Genomic DNA, 27983 nt, shown 5'->3' with positions numbered 1-27983 from the left:
GTGTTTTTATCCTGTCTCCAAACAAAAGCCTGGAACCTCAAAGGTAATAACTCTAAAAATAGCCCTCCTCTTCCTTCATCTCCCTCCTCTCACCCGGTGCTGTCAAATCTCTGGAGTGTTTTTTTCCTGGAGGGATTTTGCACTCGGCCTGGATCTCTAATATGACCCTTCTCAGCGGGAACAATACCCAGGAGGGTCTGCTCTCTCGCTGTGAAAGTGACTCTGGAGGTCAGCCTGGGGTTCCAGTCAAAATGTCTATATCCTGTAGTAACAGGATGCCATGAGAGTCGCATTTCTCACTCTGACCTTCTCTCCTCCTCCCGTTTCTCCCCCTCCACCTTTGCACACTCCTACATGTAGGTTTAGAGGATGGGGGCAAGAGGGGGCACTAAGGGCGCTCAGACAGTGAGTTTCTGAGGAGGAGCGAAGTGGCGTCTGCTCACTCTGGGAGGGGGGACATCAGCCCATTCACACTGCGGGTCTGCAGGGGGGGAAATGGGTGTGATGGGGGGGGGGCTCTACCTGTTCCCTTGAGAGTGGGTGGGAGAGCTTCCACCGTGTCACAGAAACTCTTGTAAACATTTCCTTGAGGCTGCCTCCAAGAAAACAACAAGGTTACACAAGTGTCCATGTCAGGGCAGCCAAGTGTTATAAAACCTGGGAGGCTCTATAGTAAACGTGACGCTGTGTTATCCTATTTGTATAAGTGTGTGATTCCCGCTGTCATGTTTGTGTCATGGAGCAATATTTGATAGTTGTTGTCTTCTCCCCTTACAGTACCCAAACCTCAGCTTGAGTCCAGACCACAGGGTCATTTTATGGAACAGCAAGAAAGGCTTCACCATCCGAACCCCCACCTTCTACTACATCGGCCTCTTCTACTGCCAGACCGTCACTGAGGGCGTCACACACATGTCCCGTAAATACTTCATATACAGACCAGGTGAGGAGCAGTGCATGGATTCATTTTGGATTCAAACTCATATGTGTGTCTCAAACATATAATTAAAGGTCCCCTATTATACTGTTTTTCATCAATATATTATAGGTCTCAGATAGATACAAAACCTGTCTCTGAAGTGTTTGGCTCCAAACACCAAACAGATCATTGCAGCATCCCATAATCCCCTCTGTTTCAGCCCTGTTTCAAAAGTGCTGATTCTCTGTCTGTTACTTTAGATGAAAATAAGTACTTAGTTCCCAGCACTTAGTTCCCAGCACTTAGTTCCCAGCACTTAGTTCCCAGCACTTAGTTCCCAGCACTTAGTTCCCAGCACTTAGTTCCCAGCACTTAGTTCCCCCATGGAACTAAAGAGCAGATCGCGTTCACACCGGAATAAGTCCCTGAGGGAAGATTACGCAAATGAAGCCGCTGACGTCACTTCGTCTTCTTCTGCTTTGGGTTTACTGGCAGGCCGCAAACATCTTCACGGCGTATACTGCCACCCGAAGTCCCCGGCCGGAAGTCCCTGGAGTTGGGGACTGGCTTCAGTAGAAGCTGCTGGGACTCCCAGCAGCTTCTACTGAAGCCTAAATCGCCAGAACGCAGACACCTCCTCATCACTCCACCGCTCCCATGTTTTCTTTTGTGTTGCCATAAGTTATTCTCTCTCCGTTGGTGCGCTGGGCTAATGCTAATGCTAATAATGCTAATGCCAGCAAATACAATGGCGGCTTCACAAAACTTTTCAGAGTTTTACGGGGCGTGGTTTGCAATTCGCCCAGCCAATCAGAAATTGGAACTCTTTTCTCCCCAGGAAAGTACCTGCTCTCTAGCAGGGACTGAAAAGGGGTGAAAAGTTCTCATGAACTAAGTTCTCTTTTTGGTGTGAACGCAAAATCCCAGGAACTATCGGAACTAAAAGGGAAAAGTACGGGGAAAAGTACTCCGGTGTGAAAGCGCCTAATGGTGCTCTAGGAGGAGATTCAGGTGATAAGGTGGGGGGGTTACCTTGGTTGGTGATTGGCTAATGGTTACACAAGCCAAAAAATCGTTATGACATCATAAAGTGGCCAAAATCTGATCAGCTCATTTTCAGACAGGTTTTTATATAAATGGATCAGGACAAAAAGTGAGAGAATCTTTTTTCCTGAAACGTTCAGAATCTCTTTACACAGAGGGGACACATGTTGATGTAGAAGAGACATGAAGAAGAGGGGACACATATTGATGTAGAAGAGACATGAAAAAGTGGATTTTGCATAATAGGTGATCTTTAAGTCCTGCATTTTTGTCTCTCTTGTCGCAGTGAGTAACATCATGGAGGTGTACCTGAACAGCAGTGGACCTGTGGAGGCTCTGAAGGGGGAGAGGCTGGTGTTGAACTGCACCGCCACCGGGGAGTTGAACACCAGAGTGAACATCACCTGGGACTACCCCGGAAAGGTCAGAGCTGCATTCAAGTCTGAGGAGACGATTGACCTTTAAAAGAGACTGGCTAGGCGGGGATAACTCTGTTAACATGCAGCTCTTACTCAAGTATGTTATCAACTATTTAAAGTTGATATAAATGTACTTCTGCAAAGTCTATGTCATTGGGGGTTTATTATTTGTGACTTTATTTTTACATTGACTCGTGGTTTCACATGGTAGAAACGTACAGGAAATGTGTGGGAAGTGTGAATGGATGACTCACAACAAGGGTCACAGAGTGAACCAAACTAAAGAATTTGTGATTATACTTTGCACCAATGGGAATCCTTGAATCAAAAGTTAAATTAAAGATTTTTCAAATGAAAAGTCCAATCACACAAAGGTTTTCCTCCCTCTCCACCTTCAGATCAATAACACCGGCTCCACCTCCAAACGGCTCCTGAAACACAGAACCCACATGTTGTTCTACAATATTCTGACCATCCCGAAGCTGCAGCGCTCCGACCGAGGCCTGTACACCTGCCGCGTGACCAGCGGGGAGAAAACCAAAGAGCAGAGAGTCAATGTCACGGTCTTTGGTGAGCGTCTTCCTCTGAAACCGCCTTACAGTCTGATGATTCAACAGCAGACATATGCAGATAGTACTTCCTTATATCTCAAAGCTGTTGAGAGTTTCATTCTGTGATCAACTGACCCAAAGATGTGCATGTGTGTGTCTTCTTTTTTAGACCGTCCGTTTATCCGCCTGAAGCCCAGACATGGATCTGTGATAAAAGTACAAGCAGGACAGAAATCTTACAGAATCTCTCCCAAACTGCGAGCGTTCCCTGAACCTCAAGTCATCTGGTGAGAAAACTCCTTCATTCCTGAAATCAGACCAAACTGCCTTGTTTGGTTTGGCGTTTGGTTTTAGTTTTTTTTGCCTTCCTTTCTTATGGCGCAGTTTAAGCCTGCCGTGCCGTGCCCGGCCCGTTTTTGGTTGCGTTTCCACTAGGCATAGTTCCGGCTAGCGGGTACTTTTTCATAGTTTTCTGGCTTTTCAAAATCGAGGTTCTTTCCGGGCCAACAACCGGGCTGAGTATGCTAAACTAGTGAGAGAATCGCTGACAACTACGACAAAATGAACATATTTGACCGTGATTTAATTATAATACACATTTCAAAATGATGCCGAAGTAACAACATACTGATACCGGTTAGTAAAAACCATGAATTAATGCTTTGACAAGTCTGCAGACAGACGGCAGGCGAAAAACCTTTTAAAATGCGTGTTTTCTGAATGGAGATCGGCTAAGCTAACGTTGTATATGCTCCGACCGTCCACACTCACAACAACGGCCTATACAGACATAAATAAAGCAGCGACTGTATTCGCCATGACACAGGCAGTCTGTGGTTTGTACTTGATTAACTTTTTTCTAGTTTCTGAACAGATATGAGGAGCTGTGAGCTCTGAGGGCTAACAGCTAACGGCTGATGTTGGTTTTGTGTTTCTCATTTAAGGTGACGTCACGGCTCCGCCTACACTGCGTTACTATAGTTACTGCCCCAGTTCCTAAACTGTAATGGAAACGCAGCATAAAGTGAGCCTGGCCTACCAAGGCCTAACTATACCGTACTAAGCCGTGCGAGGCCCTGCAGTGGAAATGCGCCATTAGTGTCTCATAGATGTTGCTTAAAGGGGGCATTTCAGGCAGGGGGGGGAGTGTGGGAGACAAACTTCCTCTGGTGGGAACACAGGGATTCTAGCCTTTGCAGACCATTGACATGCACAAAAACCTATATAACACTACAGGAAAGGGAAACCCCAAAACATAACTCCGAAAAGATTTTCCCTGAAACTTTGCTCAGTGGTCTTTCTTTTCTGAAAGGTTGAAGGACGGCATGGTGGCAGCGGAGCAATGCTCCAGATACCACATGGACGGGACTGCTCTGGTGATCCGGGACGTGGCAGAAGAGGATGCTGGGAAATACACTGTCCTGGTACGAATCCTGGAACATGGACTCTACCAAAATCTCACCCTCACACTTGTGGTCAACGGTGAGACATTTGAGTATTCACCCACTGAACAACCCTTTTTTCTTATAATTCATGTCATTTTCTAAATGTTTGATTGTGCTTCTTGTCTGGCAGTGAGTCCTCAGATAGGGGAGAAGGCGGTATCGTTGCAGGACCCCGGCTCGGTGCCCAGAGGGAGCAGAACAGCGCTCCACTGCACGTCTCACGGAGTCCCGCCTCCACACATCCAGTGGCTCTGGCACCCCTGCCCGTCAAAAGGCCTGTAAGTAGCCCAGAGGGTAGATGCAGTACACATTTAAAATATTCAGGGGTGGAAGAAGTACTTATAGATTTGTTACCTATGTAAAAGTAGCGATACTACATTTTAAAAGCACTTTGTTTTGAAGTCAAAGTCCTGCAATCTTACTTCAGTAAAAGTACAAAAGTGTCGGCATCAAAATATACTTAAAGTACCACTAAAAGTAAAAGTACTCCTTACGCGTAATGGCCCATTTCAAAATAATATATATATTGAGTTATTGGTTACTAATATGATACTGGTGAATGTAGAACTATATGCTGCTGCTGGAAATCTGAACCTATACATATATGTCAAAGTTTATTTAATAATTGATTTGGATTTTGTGTTAGCTAATAATCTAAAAGTAACAAAAGCTGTCAGATAAATGTAGTGGAGTTAAAAGTACAATATTGGCTTTTAAAATGTAGTGGAGTAGAAGTATAAAGTAACATAAACTTAAAATATACAGGGAAAGTACAAGTACCTCAAATATATACTTGAGTAAATGTACTAGACATCGCATTAGATGAAGAAAACGTTAGCTGCAGTATTGAATAGTATTAACATATTTAAATGAACCAATAGAAAATAGCATGTGACCTAATGATAATTCAATGAAAGAGCTAAGCTGTTCAAGTCAATAGATCGAATAATATATGGACACCAGTTAAAGCTTTGTGTATTTTGCAAAAAGCTATAAATACCCTTGCCATAATGTTACGAACACACACAAAGCTGCCTTGTTTGTTTGATGTTATTTAGGGTTTGGTGTGTGTGTGTGTGTGTGTGTGTGTGTGTGTATGATTCAGAAAAACGAGACATGTTTTGTCTATTTCAGCATGTGTTCAGACAGCGTTTCCTTCTTGTAACCAGAACAGATGCCTTTGGGGGCCTTTCATGTGCGGGAATGTGTGAAAATGTGTGTGTGTTTATTTGTATGCGCCCACATATATGTGTGTGTGTCTCATCATGTCTGTGTTATATGTTTGCTTGCTTTTGCAACTCTGTCCCTATATGTGTATTCCCCTACTGTCCATGTTTCCTTTTTCATATGTTTGTTTAAGTGTATACAAATATGTAGCCCTGTGAGTGTGTGTGTGTGTGTGTGTGTGCCTGATACATTCACAGACACAGTACACAGTGTATCTCAGACTTGAAAGGACAGAGAAAAAAAACACACTTCAATAGAAGCCAGTTCCGTGCTCCCAGTCACGATTTGTTGGTTTCCCAAATCAAACGCTATGATTTAATGAATTTCCTGTCCAGGGCGCAGGGTAAGAGGCCTGTTTATTATTGTGATTGCACACTGCATCCTGTGATGCCTTTTCTTATATCTGACACACACACTATATATAAAGTTCTCATGAGAAATGGCCCAGCCCAGCGATGCCGAGGAGTCATTTAGTCACCACACACGAGTGTCGAGCAGGCGCCTGGCAGAGGCTTTGATTGAGCTGCTCTTGGAGGTCAGACACTTATTGTGTTGCTTATGACCGAGTCAGAAAGGTTAAGTATTACCTGAGAGCGCCACAGCAGCCGCCCTGACTCGATTCCTCCTCTGAGACACGCTGACATCATCCGTGTACTTGACCCTTAACTCCGGCACTTTGACATGGCGCCATGCATGCACCTTTCATCCGTCCGTTTCTGCCAAAATCCCAGATGTAATTTTAATTATATTTGTAGGTAGATTTAACCTAAGTAGGAGCGATGTAAGGTCTTTATATTTATATCTAAGTGTCAGCCTTTACCTGTAGCATATTCAGAAAATCCAGAATTCCAGGTATAAAGGATTATTGGAATTCTGCTCCTGTTGTACCACATTATTGTATTACAGTGTACATGCACAGTATGTCTGAGAACAGATTTGATCTAATGTTTCATCATGAGGAGAGTCACATGCAATCTGCACCTAACGAACATCTGCCTAAAAACTCATTATTTTACGATCAACAGCGGCAATCAAGTGTTGAATTATTTTCAGATTGTAATTAACACATACAATTTGGCCAAAACATACATGCAACAAAAATGTATGCAACCAAACGCTGCAAAAAAATAATATTTCTCCAAAGCATTAGCTTATTACCGTAAAGGAACTAAAGTATATTGCACAGTGATGTTTCTGCAGATTACATGTGGCCTCTTCACCGGCTGATGTTGGGTCCTTTGTAAAGCTCTGTTCTGGTTCTGGTTCTGCTTCAGTGTCTGCATTGAGTGTGTTTCTTTAGTTAGCTGGATCCTCACTAGGCGCTTGTTCTTTGCAGCCCGGCTGCACCACGAGCCTGACGCTGCGCTGGAGGAGGCCCAGGGACAGTGGACCAGGCTGGGCCAGGCTGATGGGGGGCCTCGCGCCTGGATCCTGGGCCCACCTCCTGGGTCTGGCCCTGGGAACCGCAGCAGTCTTATCTGGCCCTGGCAGGAGGCGCACTGGGCTTCCTGTGCGAAAATCAGAGCGCTTTTCCTCTCGTTGTTTGGCTTCCTCTCCGACGCGAGACGCTTCCCAGCAGCGTGATTGTCCCTTCGTCTTCAAACGTGGCACAGTCCGCTTCCTCAAGAGCTTGATCTATTCTTGAGAGACCCCCCCACACACACCCCTTCCCCCAACTCTTCTGCCCCCCACACATACCTCTCCAAACCCCTTCCCTCACCAACTCTGCCCTCCACCCCAACCAGGCATCAAGAACAACTCCCCATCGCCTCCCCCCATGGAGCCCATCCCCTCCTCCCCCACCTCCACCTCCACACTCTCATCAGCCAGACCCCTCAGTGACAGTACCAGAGATCCATGTGATGATGCTGTGCTGAACTGGTGGAAAGGGAGGAAAGTGACTTGAAACACTGCTGAGCAGTGAGGACCAGGAGTCACAGAACCAGAGGAACATAAGCCACATCACTAAGGATATAAGGACACCTGCTTATTTATTTATTTACTTCATTATCCCATATCTCCCCCCCACACCCGGCCATCATGTAGTTTTATGCTTTTTTTACAATTCCCAGACATTTTGAGCCAGAAGAAGTGCAATTCCATTCATCCACCAGCCACATTTCTGGAGCTGCTTCGCTTGTTTTTTGTGTCCTAGAGTGGTACTATAATGGGTGCATGAACCGTGCCTGTCCCAAGCCCCGATCTGATCCTGACATCCACAAAAGCTGTGAGTTTCCGTTCCGATTTTAAGCCACTGGTAGAAGGTCAAATGTGCTCACCTTGGACGGGCAAAACAGGAGAGAGCACAAGCTTTGTGTTGTTCACTATGGGATGCCTACAGTTCTCTATAAAAGACTGACGGTCCGCAGACGCCTACCATGTAGGAAGTCTCTGAGACCGGACACTATGACCGCCCTCTGTCCTAATATCATCCTGTCGTCCCATGTCAAAATGTCTTGTTTGTCAAATGATGTCAGTGTAACAGCCATGTTGTCTTTGTATTGAAAGTTAATTGAAATGTATGAGTGCCATCAGGTTTAGTAAAGTCCAATTGTGTGTGTGTGTGTGTTTGTGTGTGTGCGAGTGTGTCCCATTTACGGGTGTCTCCCAATGTGATTCATTCCTTGTATAAAGATGTTCTATGAGTAATATATGAATCTAATATTTAATAATTTTATACAACTAACTTACATATGACGAATGACAATATTTGCCAACTTTGTATGAACTGTATTGAAGTGTTATATCAGTTGTTTGTGTTTTTGCATTAAACTTTGCTTATATTTGTGGATTGGTTTACACTGCGCTGTGGTTATTCTGGGGTTGAGACAGGAACGGACAGAGACGGAGGTAAACATTTATTTCAGGCAGTAAAAACGAGACAGGAAGTAAAGGCAGGAGATGACCCCCACTGATACACAACCTATTCATACTCACCTATTCATGCTCACCCTGTCCGCAGGCACACACTGTGAGAATGTGTCTGGTATGACTGTGTATCCATTTGTGTTTGATTTCTGTTTTCTACCCACGTTTATGTCCGCACATCCATCTAACTAATGATATTTGTGTGTGTGAGTGCAGCTTTGAGTGAGAACGCTTTTCCTGGGAAGCGTGGGAGTGTCAGCCTGTGTGTGTGTGTGTGTGTGTGTGTTTGAGCAGCATGTGTGTGTGCAGGTCTGTGGTGTCATGCACAGGGTGGGTCATCTCGAGATGCCAAGAGGAAGAGCAATCAGAGAGGAACAGCAGGGAGGCGCTGAGCTCAGACAGAGAGGATACAGACAGAGACAGGCAGAGAGGGGTACTGACACTTCCATAAACACAGCATCAATGAACACAGTTTACATTAAGCATGATGGATAGTGTCTAAATAATATAGCAACATGCACGTTATGCTGCCAGTCAGACACATGGATGGATATGTTCTGTGGCGGAACAACAATGCAGTCTGACAGAACCCTAACCCCAACCTTTAGACTGCATTTTTAGAATGACACTAAATGTATTTTCTCATCTACCGTCACATTTTTATCTAAATTAATCAATCTTTGTTGGTAAATGATTACCATATATTGACTATATTTGGGTATTGGACTGCTTTGACCTGACTAAATAAAGTAATTTAAAACACTTTGGGTTCTGCAAAATGATCATGCTGTTCTATCTTAACAACAAATGATATATCCATACATTTAAAATATTCTAAATATTAATAAATAGTCAAAACTATAACGACAAATATTCAAAAATGATCATTTCAGAGCTCTAGATGTCCATGCAAAAGATTATTAAAACGTGTGTAAAACTGTGAATAAGAATGAATAAAGAAGTTTACTTTTTAATTTATATAATATATGATAACCAAAGTGCACTTTCATTAAGCACATGTTCTTGCTCCTTGTTGTTGATGATACTTGCTACATTTGTATAACATTACATTGATCTTCATATTAGACAAAGATAAACGGTGCAGCTTTACATGTAGAGAAGTAACGAGATGAGATACAGGCTACTCCTTTCCCTCAACTGAGTTTTACATCGTAAGTAGCATAAATAAACCAGAGAGCCGCCTCCATACGTTCCCACAGCCCTCTGTGTAATCTATGGGTTTAGACTTGTGAGAGTCACTGAGAGGGACAGGAACTCTTGTCCTGGAAATGTGGGATGATTTGTTAAGAATGGAAGGAAGTTGATCCTCCGGATTACAATACCACCTCTGCATCCTCCGCAGATGAACAATCCAGCATTACATAGCCCTCCAAAGATCCACTATTGTCAGCCTGCAGGACAGCGTCACAGGATGTGATGCTATTGATAAAAATGTTGATGGTGACTTTGTGAATGAGATAACATCACGCAGCGATGATCAAGGCGTCCCCCTGATGTCCGGGTATTCCTCCTGCCGAGCGCAGCTGAGAAAATCCCACACACACCTGGAGGAGACATAAAATGACTTGTGTCAACACAGCTGAGTCTCTGTCACTCTCCTCCTCTTCCTCTTCCCTCTTCAAGGTGTGTGTGTCCCACGTCCTCCTCACTGTGGAGTCCAGTAATAGAGAGGGTCCCCGCCACGTCCACAAGCAACCACATCCTGAGTGTTACACACAGACAGGAAGTGCTTCAGGGGAAGAACAAGGTGGGTGAAGCACTGACACACACACATTATGATTTACTCAAGTAGAACAAGTTAGGTTTCCCTTGAAAAAAACTATTTAAATTCAATATATGGGCCATTCTACCGAATTGGACCAAAGTCAGGTTGGAAATGTTTTGAAATTTTGTATGTTTTTTTCCCAAAACTTTGTCCATATATATTTTTGTACCATATCTAAATTACACATATCTAGTAAAAGAACCGTACATTTTTATATCGTATTTTCAGACTGTATTGGAATGTTCTTCCTCTACCAAAAATGGTCACTACCGAAATATAGTACATACACTGTAGTAAAAAAGTATTATATTAACCCGTTAAGATTGTTTTACCTTCCCTTCTCTAAATAGTATTTTAACAAATATTTCTTGAGGGTTTTCACAATTAAATTAATAAATGAATTTTTAATCAAATTTCAAAGTTCAATTTATACAATTCATAAAAATCATAATGCAAACTTTCTTTGTAAAATGCATAATACTGATCATATTGATTCCAGAGTTGATGATTGTTGAAATTGAATATACATTAAACCAATCAGTATCATGTCATTTTAGTTGATAAATCAATATACTTAATTTGTTACAAAACATCCAGTGTTTCGGTAGTGACCACAGTATCTTGTTCTCAAGGTTGTATCATATTCCCTCAACCTTATTGCTTAATCTGAACTCATAACATGCCTTATGTTGAAGTGTGAATGTTTGAAGCTACTGACCCAGAATCAGCACTTTAGTAACAGGCTGAAATAGAGGGGTATGAGGCGAGAATGCATGATCTGTTTGGTATTTTGAGCAAAACACTTCATAGACATGTTTTTCATATATCTGAGACCTATAATATATGCCTAACAATAGTATAATAAGAGACCTTTAAAGTAACACACTGATTTTCAGACATTAAAACACATTTATTTCAAAACTATGGGATTTACCTGCTTACCATTCCATTTTGTCACAACCGAAACAATCATGTCAATTACCAAAACATATGTGACGATTCTAGCTAAAATTGAGCATAACTAAATAATGCGAGCAAGTACATGGCTAGCATACACGTTTTTGAAGAGGTTTACACACATAAAAACATAATACTTTGCATAAAACCCCGAAAAAGTTTACTTAATTGAAGATAATATGTGTTCGGTAGAGACAATTCTTAAGGTTACACGCCGATTTTCAGATTTTGGAACAGATTTATATCAAAAGTATGGGATATAGCCACTTGCCATTCAGCCATGAGGGACAGGGATGCAGTGTCACTGCCTTGTCAAAAGTGCAGGGGTGTGGCTAAAAACCAGGCTCAGCCATTGGACTAAAACCCCTTGTGTTTCGGTATGACATGAAAACTGGGGACATGATTTTTTGAGTACAGTTTTTTTATAAAAAAATTATACCCACAATAAATCTAAATATTCCAACTTCTGTTTGAATGTAATCATAAAGATCTTCTAAATACATATACAATACCATTGAACAAAATAAAATAAAATGTTTTAAGTGTTATTTACAGAAATTGAAATGTAGATGTCAGGGTTGGGGACAGCTACTTCCCAATAGAAAGTACCCTATAAATGATGTTTTTGTATATATTAAGCTTATCACTATATAATGTAATGCCTTGTGTTTGAATAGACCATAACATATTCTTAGTAAATATCTATGTCTGAATACTTAATTGTTTTGTTAAATAGTTTTTCTTGTTGTGGGACCGCACTTTGTACTAATTCGGTAGAATGCCCCATATAGTAGATTCAATTGGTGCAAAGACGTTGGATCATACTGTAGGTTACAATTTAATTAAACTGGCCCTATTCTGCTCATTTTCAGGTTCATATCAGTATGTAGTGTCTCTACTTTAAAGAGTCCTCTCCTGCTCATTTTCAGGTGTATATCAGTATGTAGTGTCTCTACTTTAAAGAGTCCTCTCCTGCTCATTTTCAGGTGTATATCAGTATGTAGTGTCTCTACTTTAAAGAGTCCTCTCCTGCTGATGTTCAGGTGTATATCAGTATGTAGTGTCTCTACTTTAAAGAGTCCTCTCCTGCTGATGTTCAGGTGTATATCAGTATGTAGTGTCTCTACTTTAAAGAGTCCTCTCCTGCTCATTTTCAGGTGTATATCAGTATGTAGTGTCTCTACTTTAAAGAGTCCTCTCCTGCTGATGTTCAGGTGTATATCAGTATGTAGTGTCTCTACTTTAAAGAGTCCTCTCCTGCTCATTTTCAGGTGTATATCAGTATGTAGTGTCTCTACTTTAAAGAGTCCTCTCCTGCTCATTTTCAGGTGTATATCAGTATGTAGTGTCTCTACTTTAAAGAGTCCTCTCCTGCTGATGTTCAGGTGTATATCAGTATGTAGTGTCTCTACTTTAAAGAGTCCTCTCCTGCTGATGTTCAGGTGTATATCAGTATGTAGTGTCTCTACTTTAAAGAGTCCTCTCCTGCTGATGTTCAGGTGTATATCAGTATGTAGTGTCTCTACTTTAAAGAGTCCTCTCCTGCTGATGTTCAGGTTTCATATCAGTATGTAGTGTCTCTACATGTCTCCATGCTTTAATGTTCAAAAAGCTCTTTATTTTTCTCATACTGCCTGTGCTGCAGCACCTCTTTTCACCCTCTGTCTGAAACCAGAGCACAGTCTGCTCTGATTGGTTAGCTTGCCAGCTCTGTTGTGATTGGTCAACCGCTGAGAGATTACCCGCTCCTTAGCCTATCACATACAATGTGTTTGAGCACTAGCCAATAGAGGTGCGAACGTTACATAGTGATGTCACTCTGGAGGATTTAACCCTTTGCAGAACATTTAAGTGCACAAAGATATGACGTATTCCGTAGACAAAAAACTAAGGAAATCATCTGATAATAACAGAATACAAATTAAGAAATCAACGAAATATAGCTTTTTCACTCACTGTATCATATCTGATCTTACTCACTTCTCCCCCCCCCCCACACACACACACACACACACACACACACACACACACACACACACACACACACACACACACACACACACACACACACACACACACACCACACACCTTTATTAGTACTTATCAACAGCCTGCATGTCGTGCTGCCCACTGACCTCAGAAACCCCTATTGTCCGCTCATGGAAAATATGATTCCTGCCATTAGGGGCAGAGGTAATGAGCCTTAAATGTGTGTGTGTGTGTGTGTGTGTGTGTGTGTGTGTGTGTGTGTGTGTGTGTGTGTGTGTGTGTGTGTGTGTGTGTGTGTGTGTGTGTGTGTGTGTGGTGTGTGTGTGTGTGTGTGTGTGTGTGTGTGTGTGTGTGTGTGTGTGTGTGTGTGTGTGTGTGTGTGTGTGTGTGCGTGTGTGTGTGTTAGTGCCTGTTTGTCATACAGTGCTATTACTAAGTGCGGATGTTTGTGCTCTCCTCAGACGGTGGGGGTCCTGACTGTGGCAGAGGCCTCTGTGTCTGGAGGGTATCGCTGCGTCGCCTTCAACGCTGCCGGAGCAGATCAGCTCCACATCCACTTCTACGTCACAGGTGAGGAGAGTACAGGAGAGGTTCTAGTGAGCATCTTATTTCAAAAGCAACAGATCGCAGCAGTCAATAGAGGAGTCACACCACACTTTATTTGTTTGAATAAAGCAACTGTCACAAAACCCAATTTCCTCCTGGGATAGTTACATATTATAATTATGATTCTGACCTTGTGTGATTGTAATGCCTCTGCTTTATTGTCCAATAAATCACAACTCAAAGGTGCTCAATTAGTAACGTAAACATCTGACACTTCAGATTATTAAATGATGTAGGGTATCTGGCTACCCCTTTGTGAGTTCCTCATGTGAAAATGTGAAGTACCAGATCCAAGTACTCAAAAATGAAACTGATGAAGTCACACGCTCATTATTGTAGGTTTAAACTTGGCAGAACAAAGTAGCCTACGTGCATTGGATACACACTGCCGTTGTGTGTGTGATGTGAGGTTAGATTTGTTACTAGGCGTACAGGTAAAGGTTTTTTGTGTATTTGTGTCAGTGCTAAGGCTGAGCTGTGAGTGTGTGAGCAGGAGTGAAACAGGAACCTGGGGCTCTTATCGTTCCACTTCCCCGTGCAGCGCACTTCCTTGGACTGGCAGGTCCGCTTTATTTCGGGAGGCCTTGGGGTGTTCGGGAAAGATAAACACTATCTGCCATCAGGAAACTCTCGAGCCGTTTCCACGGGAAGTTTCAAATGGCTAAAGTAAATAAAAAAGCCTTTTCACTGTATTCCACTAGCTGCTTTTACCCACAATAGCCATTCAACTTTGTCGTCAAAGGTTACAGAAATGGAGGTTGGAGCTCTCCTGGTTTCAGACAGGATCAGCATGTGGAGGTGTTTTTAAAATATTGTGTTCATGGTTCCTCTTCTTCCAAATCTTTCTCCTCAGATGTCCCAGGAGGCTTCAGTGCGAGTCAGAGGGAGGAGCCTAGAGAGGGCAGAGACCTCCATCTCACCTGTTCAGCCAATAAGTACCTGTATGGTGCGTTATCATGGCAACGGGTGAATGACACAGGGCACGGCCAATCACGCGGCCCCGCCTCGCAGCAGCTGCAGCTCACATCCGGGGAGTTCTCCAATTCACTGGTCCTGTTACTAAGCAACCTAACAGCCACAGACACAGGAGCCTACAGATGCTCCACCCACCACCTGGTCACCGGGCAGAACACACACCTGGACACACAGGTGGAGGTCACAAGTGAGTACTGATCCTCTTCATCTCCCTCCTCCTCTTCATCTCCCTCCTCAACGTGTGTTAGCCTGGAGTCAATATAAGGCTTTTTTTCAGACATTTCCTTTAAATGAAAAGGGCCATCATCATTTGACTATTATAAGCAAGTGAATATCTAACTAACATTTAACCAATACTAAATATATAATGTTGACATTTAAATACCACTCAACTACAATGTATTTTAAACATCCGTCTAATTTAACTTGAGCTTCAGAAAAATGTTAGATGTCAAGGTAGAATAATTTGAATGCTATTAATTGAATGCTAATTAACTTTTAGCAATACACTTCACTATAGGCACAACTATTTAGTTACATACATTTCAAATCATTTAGCCTCTCTCTGCTTCCATACAAATCGTGTTATGCATGAATTGATGGACTGACTTATTCAGAGACCCCAGAGCTGAACAAGGGCCCCCAAATTAGATTATTTGTTCATATAAATCAATTATTAAGGCCTTCAAAAACGTTTTTCTTGATGTCTGATTACCGAAGTTTAATCAAATTTAGGTTGTGATCTCTCGCTGTTTTAAACCCACACCCCCATGTTTTCTGTGCACATACAAACAAACAAACAAACAAACAAACAAACAAACAAACAAACAAACTCTCACAGAGCCTCGCTGCTTGGGAATTGGGTCTCCTCAGCTTCCTGGTGCCCCACCCTGCCTTTGCTCTTGCGCTCCAGCTCAGCACCTCTTTCACGTGGGAATGAGCCCTTGCCTGGAGGAAGAGTACACAATGGCACTTCCCACAATGCCACATTTACAGGCCCCCACACAGGGCCGGAGGAACAATCAGCCAATCAGACACTGTCAGGCCGCAGCCCCCGCGGACAATCATCAATTGTTGTCCAGGAGGAAGATAGGGGAAACAACAATCAGTCGCCTTGGTTAAGTGACTTTTCTTCATGTCTTTTACTGCTGTTCTCCACACAATCAGGGCCCAACACGTCAACTTCCTCCCGCGGGACCCCCACAAAGGAATTACTAGAGAGACAGGGTGACCACAAAGAAGCTAGGGAACCAAAAAGTGAGAGAATGGAGGAAAATTCAAGCATGGGATCATCTGGTCTATATTACACCAAAGGAAACTGAAACCTGCGTTGTGTGCACTCATGACTGTTCACATGATGAAATACTACATTGTTGTTACAAATGGGTTTGTATCGCGGGGTATTTCAGGGTGAGTAAGGGGCCCAAGAGGACTCAGCTGACTCACAGGTTTAAACCAAGGCCACACACATCTAGAAAAAATGTGTCACTACCACTGCCATTTATTGTCTAAAAGTGGCACGGGTCCAGAAAACAGTGGGAAAAAATAGCTCTGCTTTTACGTCACCACAGATCTGTTGAAGTCTATAAATAACTACAACTGTTATCAGCTATTGCAGGTTTAAAGTGTGAAAAATAAAGTAGACAAAATGCAGAATTATACTACTATTATATGCAGGAATGTGTTAACTGGTGTGAGTAGATTAAATGTATTTTAAGATGATTAGATATTTTAATGTCATTGTTAAAATCTACAAATTAGCTTTCAGATACATGTTACATTTACATAATACCCTTCAGAAATGTGTAGAATAAAGTGGCATAAATGGAAAATATTCAAGTAAAGTACGGAATTGAATACTTGAGTTAATGTTCTTAGTAACATAAGACCCCTGTTTACAAGTCACAATTTGCACAAACACACAAATATTGACGGTGTGTGTTTTTTCTTTCAGTTTTGGAGCCTCCAGTGCTGCTTGATAATCTCACAGATTGCACAGTGAATGTCAGCAGCTCCGTCTTCCTCAGCTGTCCGTCTGCAGGCGTCCCCCCCCCCCACCGTCACATGGTACAAGGACGAACAAGCTCTCTCTCAGGGATCAGGTATTACAAATATACCATAAACATGTCAACTGTAGTAATCATCTGGTGTCTAACAAGTGTGTACCACCGTCTTCAGGTATTGTGATATCCCCAGACGATGGGACCCTCAACATTGATCGAATCACAGCGGAGGACCAGGGTCTGTATACGTGCCATGCGACCAATGAGAGGGGGTCTGCAGAGAGCTCTGCCTATATATGGGTTAATGGTAAGCATCTGTCAACCAGCAGCCAATCAAAGGCATCCCGGCCTTTGATTGGCTGTGTTGACTTCTTCTCACAGATAGGACACTTCTATATATGGATATGTCTGAATGTCCATTGTTCCCAGCGCTGTGAACAGATGTATAGCCTGGATGTACACACATTCAAAATATCACTTTATTTTAGGTGTGTTGTGTCATTCGCTATTAATGGGAGAGGATATTTCTGTTCTTGAGAATATTGATCAAAGAACACACTCCTTTGTTGAGTTCTACACACACACACACACACACACACACACACACACACACACACACACACACACACACACACACACACACACACACACACACACACACACACACACACACACACACACACACACACATACACACACACACACGGCGGGTTGTGGTGGAATAGCATTGTTTGAGCACCATTGTGTGTGTGTGTGTGTGTGTGTGTGTGTGTGTGTGTGTGTGTGTGTGTGTGTGTGTGTGTGTGTGTGTGTGTGTGTGTGTGTGTGTGTGTGTGTGTGTGTGTGTGTGTGTGTGTGTGTGTGTGTGTGTGTGTGTGTGTGTGTGTGTGTGTGGTGTGTGTGTGTGTGTGTGTGTGTGTGTGTGTGTGTGTGTGTGTGTGTGTGTGTGGTTGTGTGTGTGTGTGGTTGTGTGTGTGTTTGTGGTTGTGTTCTCATCAGGAAGGAAGCTGTCTCCCGTTTTTATTTCCTCCAGCAGGGCCCAGCCTAAATCTCAGAGGGTCTTGGTTTTCTACTGGGTTGAGCATTTCATACTTCTTCACATAAGAAAATAATAAGAATTGGATGCAGTATGGATTGATCGTGATAACACAACCGTTTGAAAGTACAATGATTTATTGCAATTCTCACCAAATAATCTTATTTATCTGTCTTTGATTTTCTCCATTTCGCAATAAACTGAGATGAATGTATAATAGAAGTCTATTAAATCTATTAAAGCACTGACGTGTGTTTGTGGTTCTAGGTGCCTCTGAAGCCTCCTTCCTGGAGATCCCAGCTCTCACCTGTACCTGTGTGGTGGCCACTCTGCTCTGGCTGTTTCTGACCCTCGTCATACGCAAACTGAAACAGGTGAGAGGAAACTAGATGAAGCTCATTTCTGGTTTAAAGAAACAAATTCAAGTTTCAAGTTTTCTGGGTATTATATGTACTTGTGTGAGTATCTTTCTTTGAGTTGAGAGTCAGAATCACAAAATGCTACTAGTATTATCAATAATAATGATGATAATGATAAAGCATGGATGGGTGGACATTAGTTGTATATTATTGTATATTTTGACATTTATTCTCCACCTGCCAGGCCTTCTTTGTTCCTTCCTTGGCTATCACACATCAATACATCTTTGAAAAAACACTTAAAATGTGTTTGAAGTCTCTTACAAATCTACACGTTTGGAATTGTATACTCTAGTATGGCATTTTCAGTTTTACAACATACGTTACCCTCTTCTTTCTCCATAGCCCAACAGCTCAAACACCAAACCAGAGTTCCTGTCAATCATTCTGGACAGAGGAGACGGACCAATGGAGGAGCCGTGTGAGAGACTGCAGTACGACCCCAGCCAATGGGAGTTCCCTCGAGAGCGGCTCAAATTAGGTAAACTCATTTAATTCATAGCAAACAAACAAAAATATTTTTCTAACCACAAGTGTCTTTGGGAGTATAATGCTGTTACGATGTGAGGGAGGGAAGTTATTTAAGATCACACCACAGATAAAAGGACTTTCTCAGAGGTCTTATCGGTTATTATTGGGAGTGATTCCATTAATCAGACTTGTGTTGTCTGCGCTGAGCTTATCACCTCCAGTAAACTGTGTTGACTCGAACTAATCAGCTCACAGGGTGGGATCCAGCTAGATGGACTGTTGATGAAGTCTGTTGATGAAGTCTGTTGATGAAGTCTTCTCTTATCAGCATCTCACGTCCAGGGTGGATAGTAATTAATAAAGTAGCTCAATTAGACTCCAAAACCCTCCCTTCCCCCCCGTCAGCCCCCTAACGTCTCTCCTCTCTCAGGGAAGCCTCTGGGTCGCGGGGCCTTCGGGAAGGTGGTGCAGGCGGCTGCATTCGGGATAGAAAACACCACCAGCTGCACCACTGTGGCTGTGAAGATGCTCAAAGGTACAGGCAGTAGTCTCTGAGGACATTCACTCAGGCACTTTACTACTGGATGTTCATGTAATGCTTCTATACACTTCGACTGTACTTCCTAAAAATGGAAATAATGCACTTTTCAGATAAAGATTTTGCATTGAGATCAACTATAACATAATGCAGCTTTATCATTGAACCAGTGGACTTACTGTTAAAGGTACAAAAAGGTTAAATTATCCAATATATTACACATTTGAAAAAGAAAATCCGAGACATAAATCAGTGTAAATTGTCTACAAAAGTAATCGAATAATGTCACATAATAAACAATATATGTTATAATATACTACAGGTTATGTATTGTAGTTAAACCGTGAACATTATTGCTTTATATTCTAATGTTAATTGAAATATTTTACTTATTGCACATTCTTACTTGAACTTATTACAGTTAGCTACATATTTGTATTCTATTTAAAAGTATATATTTGTTTAACTACTTTAACTATATTTTGCGGATAATACTCCTGTTCTTTTATGGACTTTTTCTTACTTTTTGACATTATTGTATTGGGACTTTTCTAGTAAGGAATCTGAGTCCCTTATTTACCTCTGGGTGCATGATTCCAATTTGGGGAAAAAAGTACCCAAACATTTCTGCCACTCTTTTCTACCCTTTGTCCACCAGAGGGCGCTACAGCCAGCGAACACAAGGCTCTGATGACTGAACTGAAGATCCTCAATCACATTGGACATCATCTGAATGTAGTCAACCTCCTGGGAGCATGCACCAAGCCCGAAGGTAGGTGTGTGTGTGTGTGTGTGTGTGTGTGTGTGTGTGTGTGTGTGTGTGTGTGTGTGTGTGTGTGTGTGTGTGTGTGTGTGTGTGTGTGTGTGTCTGTGTGTCTGTGTGTCTGTGTCTGTCTTTCCCATGCATATATGTGTGTGTGTGTGTGTTCCCATGCATGTGTGTTTTAAATAAGCCTATTGATATAAGTTAATTTCAGTGCATGTATAGCTGAACTATGTATGCAATAATGTGTGTTTTTCTGTGTGTGCAGGGCCACTGATGGTCATTGTCGAGTACTGTTGCTATGGAAATCTGTCTACCTTCTTGAAGGGCAAGAGAGAAGTGTTTGTGCACGACCGTGTGAGTCTACAGACAGAGAGATGGTGTCATGATAGCAGTGTTTCACACGAACAGGACCACCATGTCGTGCAGAGAGAGATCACACATGCCTCTGCACACCACACTTCTCCTTGCAGTGCAAATGGCCCCTTCACACACTTACAAAATGATACATTTAAAAACACTTCTGCAATCGGTTCTAAAATGTTATCAGGTCTCAAGCAGGACGTGCACTTCCTTAATTTCTTCACAGGTTTAGACACAAATACAAACGGGGCCTCAGGGGTCACTTTCACGAAGCATGTTTATGAAATGACAAAAAACATCCAACAAATCATTCTGTTGCAATGTTGACTCTTTTCTCAAAGTATATCTGATAAACACTAACTGATTTCTTCTCATCTGGTGGATTAAAGGATGGAGAGCCAGGTTTTGTCAGCAGTGTGTTTGATGACAACAGAGAGAATCACCTAGGTAAGACAGGAGCTTTATTAACATGTTCTTATGAGTGAGCATGATAAAACTGCGTGATTAAATCCCTGTCCCTTCCCCTTTCCTCTAGACACCAAATCTGGCTCCAACTCTCCTTTATTCCTGGAGGATCTGATCTCCTTCAGCTTCCAGGTGGTGCGGGGGATGGAGTTCCTCGCCTCTCGCAAGGTTTGATACCCGACGTCTGTGTTTGTGGATGCTGTACACATTCCTTTATATCATATTCTCTCTGTGTTTCTGCTGCAGTGTATCCACAGAGACCTGGCAGCCAGAAACATTTTGCTTTCTGACAATAAAGTGGTGAAGATCTGTGACTTCGGCCTGGCCAGAGACATCTACAAAGACCCCGACTACGTCCGCAAGGGAGATGTGAGTACATGTGAGCGATGTGGCTCCAAAAGCTACACTCTGAACGTTTGACACAACCATTTGTATTCATAAAACGTCATAAGATACTCGAGGAAAGCTCACTACTATACGCACATTTTTCGGGGGTCGATGCATATTTTTTGCAGTTCACACTGAAAGCATTTTACACACCTGTTGGTTATAGTATGTCACATTTTAGAATTCATAATTACTGTAAGTTCATTAGCGATTCTTAGTAAAACAACTTCAAAATGAGTTTGATTAGGGTTTTTTTTTGTAGTATATTCACAAAACAAACTGCCATTGCCTCCACATTAATAACACATTCTGACCACAGGCCTCTTTAAAAATATCTCTGTGTTTAGTTATTCTTGTGGCCGAAACAGGACTACTATTATTAAATGGCCATACCTGACACATTACACCACATTGCAAGTATTTTTAATCAAACTCAGAGGAATTAAGCTCCCGTCATGAACGTGTTGCGTCTGTATTTGAAATATTAGGCAACAAACATCTTCGATCTGTGGCCTCACAACGTTTCAACCAGCCAGACTTTTCAACGTTTCCTCACGCTCTCTTTTGTAACTCCTGTGATTGGCTGACAGGCCCGTCTCCCTCTGAAATGGATGTCTCCAGAAGCCATCTTCGACAAGGTGTTCACCACGCAGAGTGACGTGTGGTCCTTCGGCATCCTGCTGTGGGAGATCTTCTCTCTGGGTAACAGATCTCTCAACATCGTTTTGCTCTAAACAAACACAGGTTGTAAACAGAACAACACAAAGGCAATCAAGAACTCAAAAGCCCTGCAAGAAGTCCTATGATCTGTTAGCTTCTGTATAATCATGAGAAATGTGCACAAGCTGTACGTACTGAAACTACCTCACAGGATATAGTTTACTTTAATAAAAAGACTTTTTTTTTAATGAATATTGTACACAATGTTTATATGTGTCTGTCTGTGTCAGTCGATTGGTGTATTAGAGAGTATTCTAATGTATTCTGTATGTTTTAGAGTGTGTAGATACTCTTCTGAATATCTGAATATGTGTGTGATTGTCCAACAGGAGCTTCTCCGTACCCTGGTCTTCAGATAGATGAAGAGTTCTGCCACAGACTGAAGGGGGGAACAAGGATGCGAGCGCCTGAATACAGCACACCTGAGATGTGGGTCCATAGGATTTCAACACTGTTATATGTTAGGAAGGGACGTAATGAGTTCAAGTACAATAAGTAGGGAGGTGGTACATTAGGGGTCCAAGGGAGCATGGTTTAAAGGACCCCTATTATACAGTTTTTCATCAATATATCACAGGTCTCAGATATATACAGAACCTGTCTCTGATTGGCTGAAACACCAAACAGATCATTGCAGCATCCCATAATCCCCTCTGTTTCAGCCCTGTTTCAAAAGTGCTGATTCTCTGTCTGTTACTTTAGATGAAAATAAGGAGCCCCTCCCCACGCCCCTCTGAGAGAGATTTGGTTAAAAAGAACACAATGGTGCTCTAGGAGGAGATTCAGGTGATAAGGTGGGGGGGGGGGGGGGGGGTTACCTTGGTTGCTGATTGGCTAATGGTTACACAAGACACAACATCGTTATGACATCATAAAGTGGCCAAAATCTGATCAGCTCATTTTCAGACAGGTTTTTATAGAAATGGATCAGGAGAAAAAGAGTGAGAATCTTTGTTCCTGAAACTTTCAGAGTCTCTTTACACAGAGGGGACACATGTTGATGAAGAAGAGGGGACACATGTTGATGAAGAAGAGGGGACACATGTTGATGTAGAAGAGACATGAAGAAGAGGGGACACATGTTGATGTAGAAGAGACATGAAGAAGAGGGGACACATGTTGATGTAGAAGAGACATGAAGAAGAGGGGACACATGTTGATGTAGAAGAGACACGAAGAAGAGGGGACACATGTTGATGTAGAAGAGACATGAAGAAGAGGGGACACATGTTGATGTAGAAGAGACATGAAGAAGAGGGGACACATGTTGATGTAGAAGAGACATGAAGAAGAGGGGACACATGTTGATGTAGAAGAGACATGAAGAAGAGGGGGCACATGTTGATGTAGAAGAGACACGAAGAAGAGGGGACACATGTTGATATAGAAGAGACACGAAGAAGAGGGGACACATGTTGATGTAGAAGAGACATGAAGAAGAGGGGACACATGTTGATGTAGAAGAGACATGGAGAAGAGGGGACACATGTTGATGTAGAAGAGACATGAAGAAGAGGGGACACATGTTGATGTAGAAGAGACATGAAGAAAGAGGGGACACATGTTGATATAGAAGAGACATGAAGAAGAGGGGACACATGTTGATGTAGAAGAGACATGAAGAAGAGGGGACACATGTTGATGTAGAAGAGACATGAAGAAGAGGGGACACATGTTGATGTAGAAGAGACATGAAGAAGAGGGGACACATGTTGATGTAGAAGAGACATGAAGAAGAGGGGACACATGTTGATGTAGAAGAGACATGAAGAAGAGGGGACACATGTTGATGTAGAAGAGACATGAAGAAGAGGGGACACATGTTGATGTAGAAGAGACATGAAGAAGAGGGGACACATGCTGATGTAGAAGAGACATGAAGAAGAGGGGACACATGTTGATGTAGAAGAGACATGAAGAAGAGGGGACACATGTTGATGTAGAAGAGACATGAAGAAGAGGGGACACATGTTGATGTAGAAGAGACATGAAGAAGAGGGGACACATGTTGATGTAGAAGAGACATGAAGAAGAGGGGACACATGTTGATGTAGAAGAGACATGGAGAAGAGGGGACACATGTTGATGTAGAAGAGACATGAAGAAGAGGGGACACATGTTGATGTAGAAGAGACATGAAGAAGAGGGGACACATGTTGATGTAGAAAAGACATGAAGAAGAGGGGACACATGTTGATGTAGAAGAGACATGAAGAAGAGGGGACACATGTTGATGTAGAAGAGACATGAAGAAGAGGGGACACATGTTGATGTAGAAGAGACATGAAGAAGAGGGGACACATGTTGATGTAGAAGAGACATGAAGAAGAGAGGACACATGTTGATGTAGAAGAGACATGAAGAAGAGGGGACACATGTTGATGTAGAAGAGACATGAAGAAGAGGGGACACATGTTGATGTAGAAGAGACATGAAGAAGAGAGGACACATGTTGATGTAGAAGAGACATGAAGAAGAGGGGACACATGTTGATGTAGAAGAGACATGAAGAAGAGGGGACACATGTTGATGTAGAAGAGACATGAAGAAGAGGGGACACATGTTGATGTAGAAGAGACATGGAGAAGAGGGGACACATGTTGATGTATAAGAGACATGAAGAAGAGGGGACACATGTTGATGTAGAAGAGACATGAAGAAGAGGGGACACATGTTGATGTAGAAGAGACATGAAGAAGAGGGGACACATGTTGATGTAGAAGAGACATGGAGAAGAGGGGACACATGTTGATGTAGAAGAGACATGAAGAAGAGGGGACACATGTTGATGTAGAAGAGACATGGAGAAGTGGATTTTGCATAATAGGTGACCTTTAAAGCTTTATGTCGTGGCTCATAATGTGACCAAGTAAGTTTGTGTAAAATGTTAACACTCCACCTGTGTGTGTGTGTTTGTGTGTTTGTGTGTGTGTGTGCAGCTACAGCACAATGCTGGCTTGTTGGGAGGCCGGACCCTCAGATCGACCCACCTTCACTAACCTGGTGGAGACCCTGGGAGACCTGCTGCAAGCCCGCGTTCAGCAGGTCAGGCTTTCTTCTTTTGATCTAGCTTCTTGAGGCTTATGATGCATCTCCTAGCCAACCAATAACATCGATAAGCTTACAAAAAAACATATATTATCCCCCAAATAATCCGATTTGATTCGTCTCTTTTACAGGAAGGGAAGGATTACATTCCTCTGGGGTCTTTTACGGCTGGAGAAACTGGTCGCAGCGTGACATGTAAAGAAAACCCGCTTGCAGTCACAAACCTGAGGTAAGGACTCCTTAGAGAGGAAATAAAAACATTATATTTAAGCAATAGCTCACGACAGGCCGTGGTATATGGCCATTATATCACAGTTAAGGGGCGTGGTTCGGCCCGACGCGAAGCTGCAGGCAGTTTGCTTTTCAGCCCAACTGTATACTGTTTATCTCAGACGCGGAGGGATACTGACTTGTTGTGAAAAGTAACTTACAATTCTACCCGTGGTATACGCTCAGTATACCACGGGTAAGAACCAATCAGATTGCTTGATTTGACTTGTCCGTTTTATAATATTTGATATACAGCATGAAGATGTCAAATGTACACGTAAACAAGTATGGTGGAGAAGTACTGTGGTGTAATGAATATGACAAAAGGCAGAATGAACAAGATGGATGTGAAAGAGATGAGAGCTGTGAAAGGTAACTGAAACTCAATTCAGAAACAACAGGAAACAGGTTGAGAAAGAAGAAAAAATTCAATGTTTTGAATCCAAATCTTTTCCTCCAGTTACATGAGGGGTATGGCCACACTTCAGACATTTGAGGAACTTCCCTGCGTGGAGCCAGACAGCCTGAATGTAAGAAAACGTCTTCACTTCTGCTTGAATATACACACAAAAGAAACAGTAACTCTCTGACAGTTTGCATGTTTGCAATCTGTGCTTCAGGATGAGCTGAGTGACAGCGGCATGGTCCTGCCGTCCGAAGAGCTGAAGCACGTGACGTGGAATAAATGCACCAAGAGCGAGAAACTGAGCAGGTAATCTGTAATCTCTCAGTGACTCGCCTCCTAACGTCCTGTCGTCTGTCACAAGAACACACAGTGAGGTTGCAAACAATCAAAAATATACTTGTGATGTGAAGAAAACAGTTAAGATATGATTCTATGAAGACAAAACTAGTTTGTATTGTCTTAAAATGTATGAAAGGCTGATAAAAGGTATAGTATGTCGGAAAAAAAAAACGTCATAGTATAGTATGTAAAAGAATTTGAAAAAAAGTCATAGTATGTCGAAAAAACTTCATAGTATGTCAAACATTTTTTAAAGATACTTAGTGTAGTATGTCGAATACATTTAAAAAACAACTTAGCACGTATGTCTAAAAACATTTTTTTTTAAATGGTATCCTATGTCTCAAAAATGTCATAGTATAGAATGTCGCAACATTTGATAACAAAATAATAACACGTCTCTTTTTGTTTATAGGCTTTTTTCTTTCACTAAGTGCCGGGACCACCCGATGCCTTTCTTCTGCGATGACATCAGCGGTCTCCGTAGCAACGAGCCGTCCATCCTGCCGTCTGATTGGGCGTCTGACGAGGGCAGCTCCCCTCCTCCGGACTACAACTCTGCTTTTCTGTACCCCTCCCTCTAGCATTTGTTCTTAGGAAACTTAACGGGTGTATAATAATTTGTATTAACCTAGAATTTAATCTTCTTTTCAACTTTTCTTTTTTGCATACTCTACCTCGTTATAGTATTTGCATGTCCTCCTTTATCTCCGTCCAAGATCATTTCTCTTGATCCAACACACTTTCTAGTATTACCAAGTATTACCTTGCCACACATAAACCCCTTCTAAGAGCAGCTTAGTATTACCCGATAGTACTTATAACATACAATTATGAAGAATGTATGTACTGACCAACAAGTAGAGTATTGGTACCTTATGTACTTAGCTTTGTGAAGAGGAACATGCTGTATTCAATAATGGTTCCTCCTGCATAGCTGCCTTATGCTGGAAAAGATGTGTAATCCACTGAGTATGTGTTACATAAGATGTATGAAGATAGTGTTGTTTTTATGTTTCAATGAACTTGTTTTAAAATATAGATTTCATTTATATTATTAAAAACTGTTATGTAGCTTATTGCAAAACAATACGAGACCCTATGTATCAGTTTCTGTATTAAAATACACACATAACGTAAAATGTGAGATAGTTGTGTTTGTGTGGGGGAGAAGTGTGTCACTCATTAACTGGAGTGTGTTCTGATGTGGAAGATACTGGGTGTTTCTCAATGTCGAGGACGCTTCCTTGGTAGGACATGTCCCTCCGAGTCAGGTCCTTCAGAAGCGAGGCAAGAATCCTTCCTAGGCTCGGAAAACGAAGAATGGTGGAACAGGCTAACAGGTGTGCGTCATATGCGAGGCCCCGCCTTAAATGGAGCGCGATTTCCGCCAAAGATTTGGGAAATTGGTCCGTGCGCAAAGCATTGTGGGGATTTTTAAGAGCGCGGAGGATACACATGTGCAGCCTCGACATTTCCCGCAACGGAGTACGGGAGAATTCCAAGTATGCTGGACATTGGAATAGTCCTTCGGCGGGACTCGATGACGTAGTATGCTTGAAATAGTGGCTCTGGAGCAGCCTTACTCAACATTGAGAAACACCCATGGATTGCAGAAGGGAATTGAGTGATAACCGTTTTTCTATTTTTTGACATGTCGTTTTTTTTTGCATTTTTGACATATCATACCAATGTCGAAATAAGGCTTTTTTGTCCTTTTTTTCAACTTGCTATACTATGACTTTTCGGTCATTTTTAACGACAAATATATTTTTCAGACTAGAGGGGACCTTATCTAAAAAGATATATGCATGCTATTTGACTTTTCTGTCATTTTTACCGACTTACTATACCACGCCTGGTTTCTACACACTACACCGTGCTTTACTGCCACATAAAATACCATGTTTTTATGTTGCATTTTTTATACTATTTCAATATTTGCTAAATAAGACAAGGCCATACATCC

The 27983-nt window shown here is 42.2% G+C and overlaps 1 protein-coding gene across 1 annotated transcript in view; it reads left to right on the top strand.

The window, feature by feature from the left end:
- Positions 1-27217, top strand: part of flt1 (fms related receptor tyrosine kinase 1) — a 34334-nt gene extending 7117 nt beyond the window's left edge. The window contains 27 exon segments of the mRNA XM_034147576.1: positions 778-943; positions 2250-2386; positions 2781-2952; positions 3103-3220; positions 4246-4415; positions 4509-4656; positions 10118-10241; positions 13667-13775; positions 14665-14973; positions 16741-16832; positions 16834-16888; positions 16965-17096; positions 18093-18199; positions 18590-18725; positions 19146-19250; positions 19912-20025; positions 20285-20373; positions 20769-20826; positions 20915-21012; positions 21091-21213; positions 21822-21933; positions 22281-22380; positions 24891-24996; positions 25131-25228; positions 25730-25799; positions 25890-25981; positions 26430-27217. Coding sequence (XP_034003467.1) covers positions 778-943; positions 2250-2386; positions 2781-2952; positions 3103-3220; positions 4246-4415; positions 4509-4656; positions 10118-10241; positions 13667-13775; positions 14665-14973; positions 16741-16832; positions 16834-16888; positions 16965-17096; positions 18093-18199; positions 18590-18725; positions 19146-19250; positions 19912-20025; positions 20285-20373; positions 20769-20826; positions 20915-21012; positions 21091-21213; positions 21822-21933; positions 22281-22380; positions 24891-24996; positions 25131-25228; positions 25730-25799; positions 25890-25981; positions 26430-26598 — 3309 coding nt within the window. The 3' untranslated portion in view covers positions 26599-27217.
- The last annotated feature ends 766 nt before the right edge of the window (positions 27218-27983 follow it).

Source organism: Trematomus bernacchii, unplaced genomic scaffold (assembly GCF_902827165.1).
Source record: "Trematomus bernacchii unplaced genomic scaffold, fTreBer1.1, whole genome shotgun sequence".
In the NCBI taxonomy this organism is placed as follows: Eukaryota; Metazoa; Chordata; class Actinopteri; order Perciformes; family Nototheniidae; genus Trematomus; species Trematomus bernacchii.
This window is presented reverse-complemented; position numbering and strand designations above follow the sequence as displayed.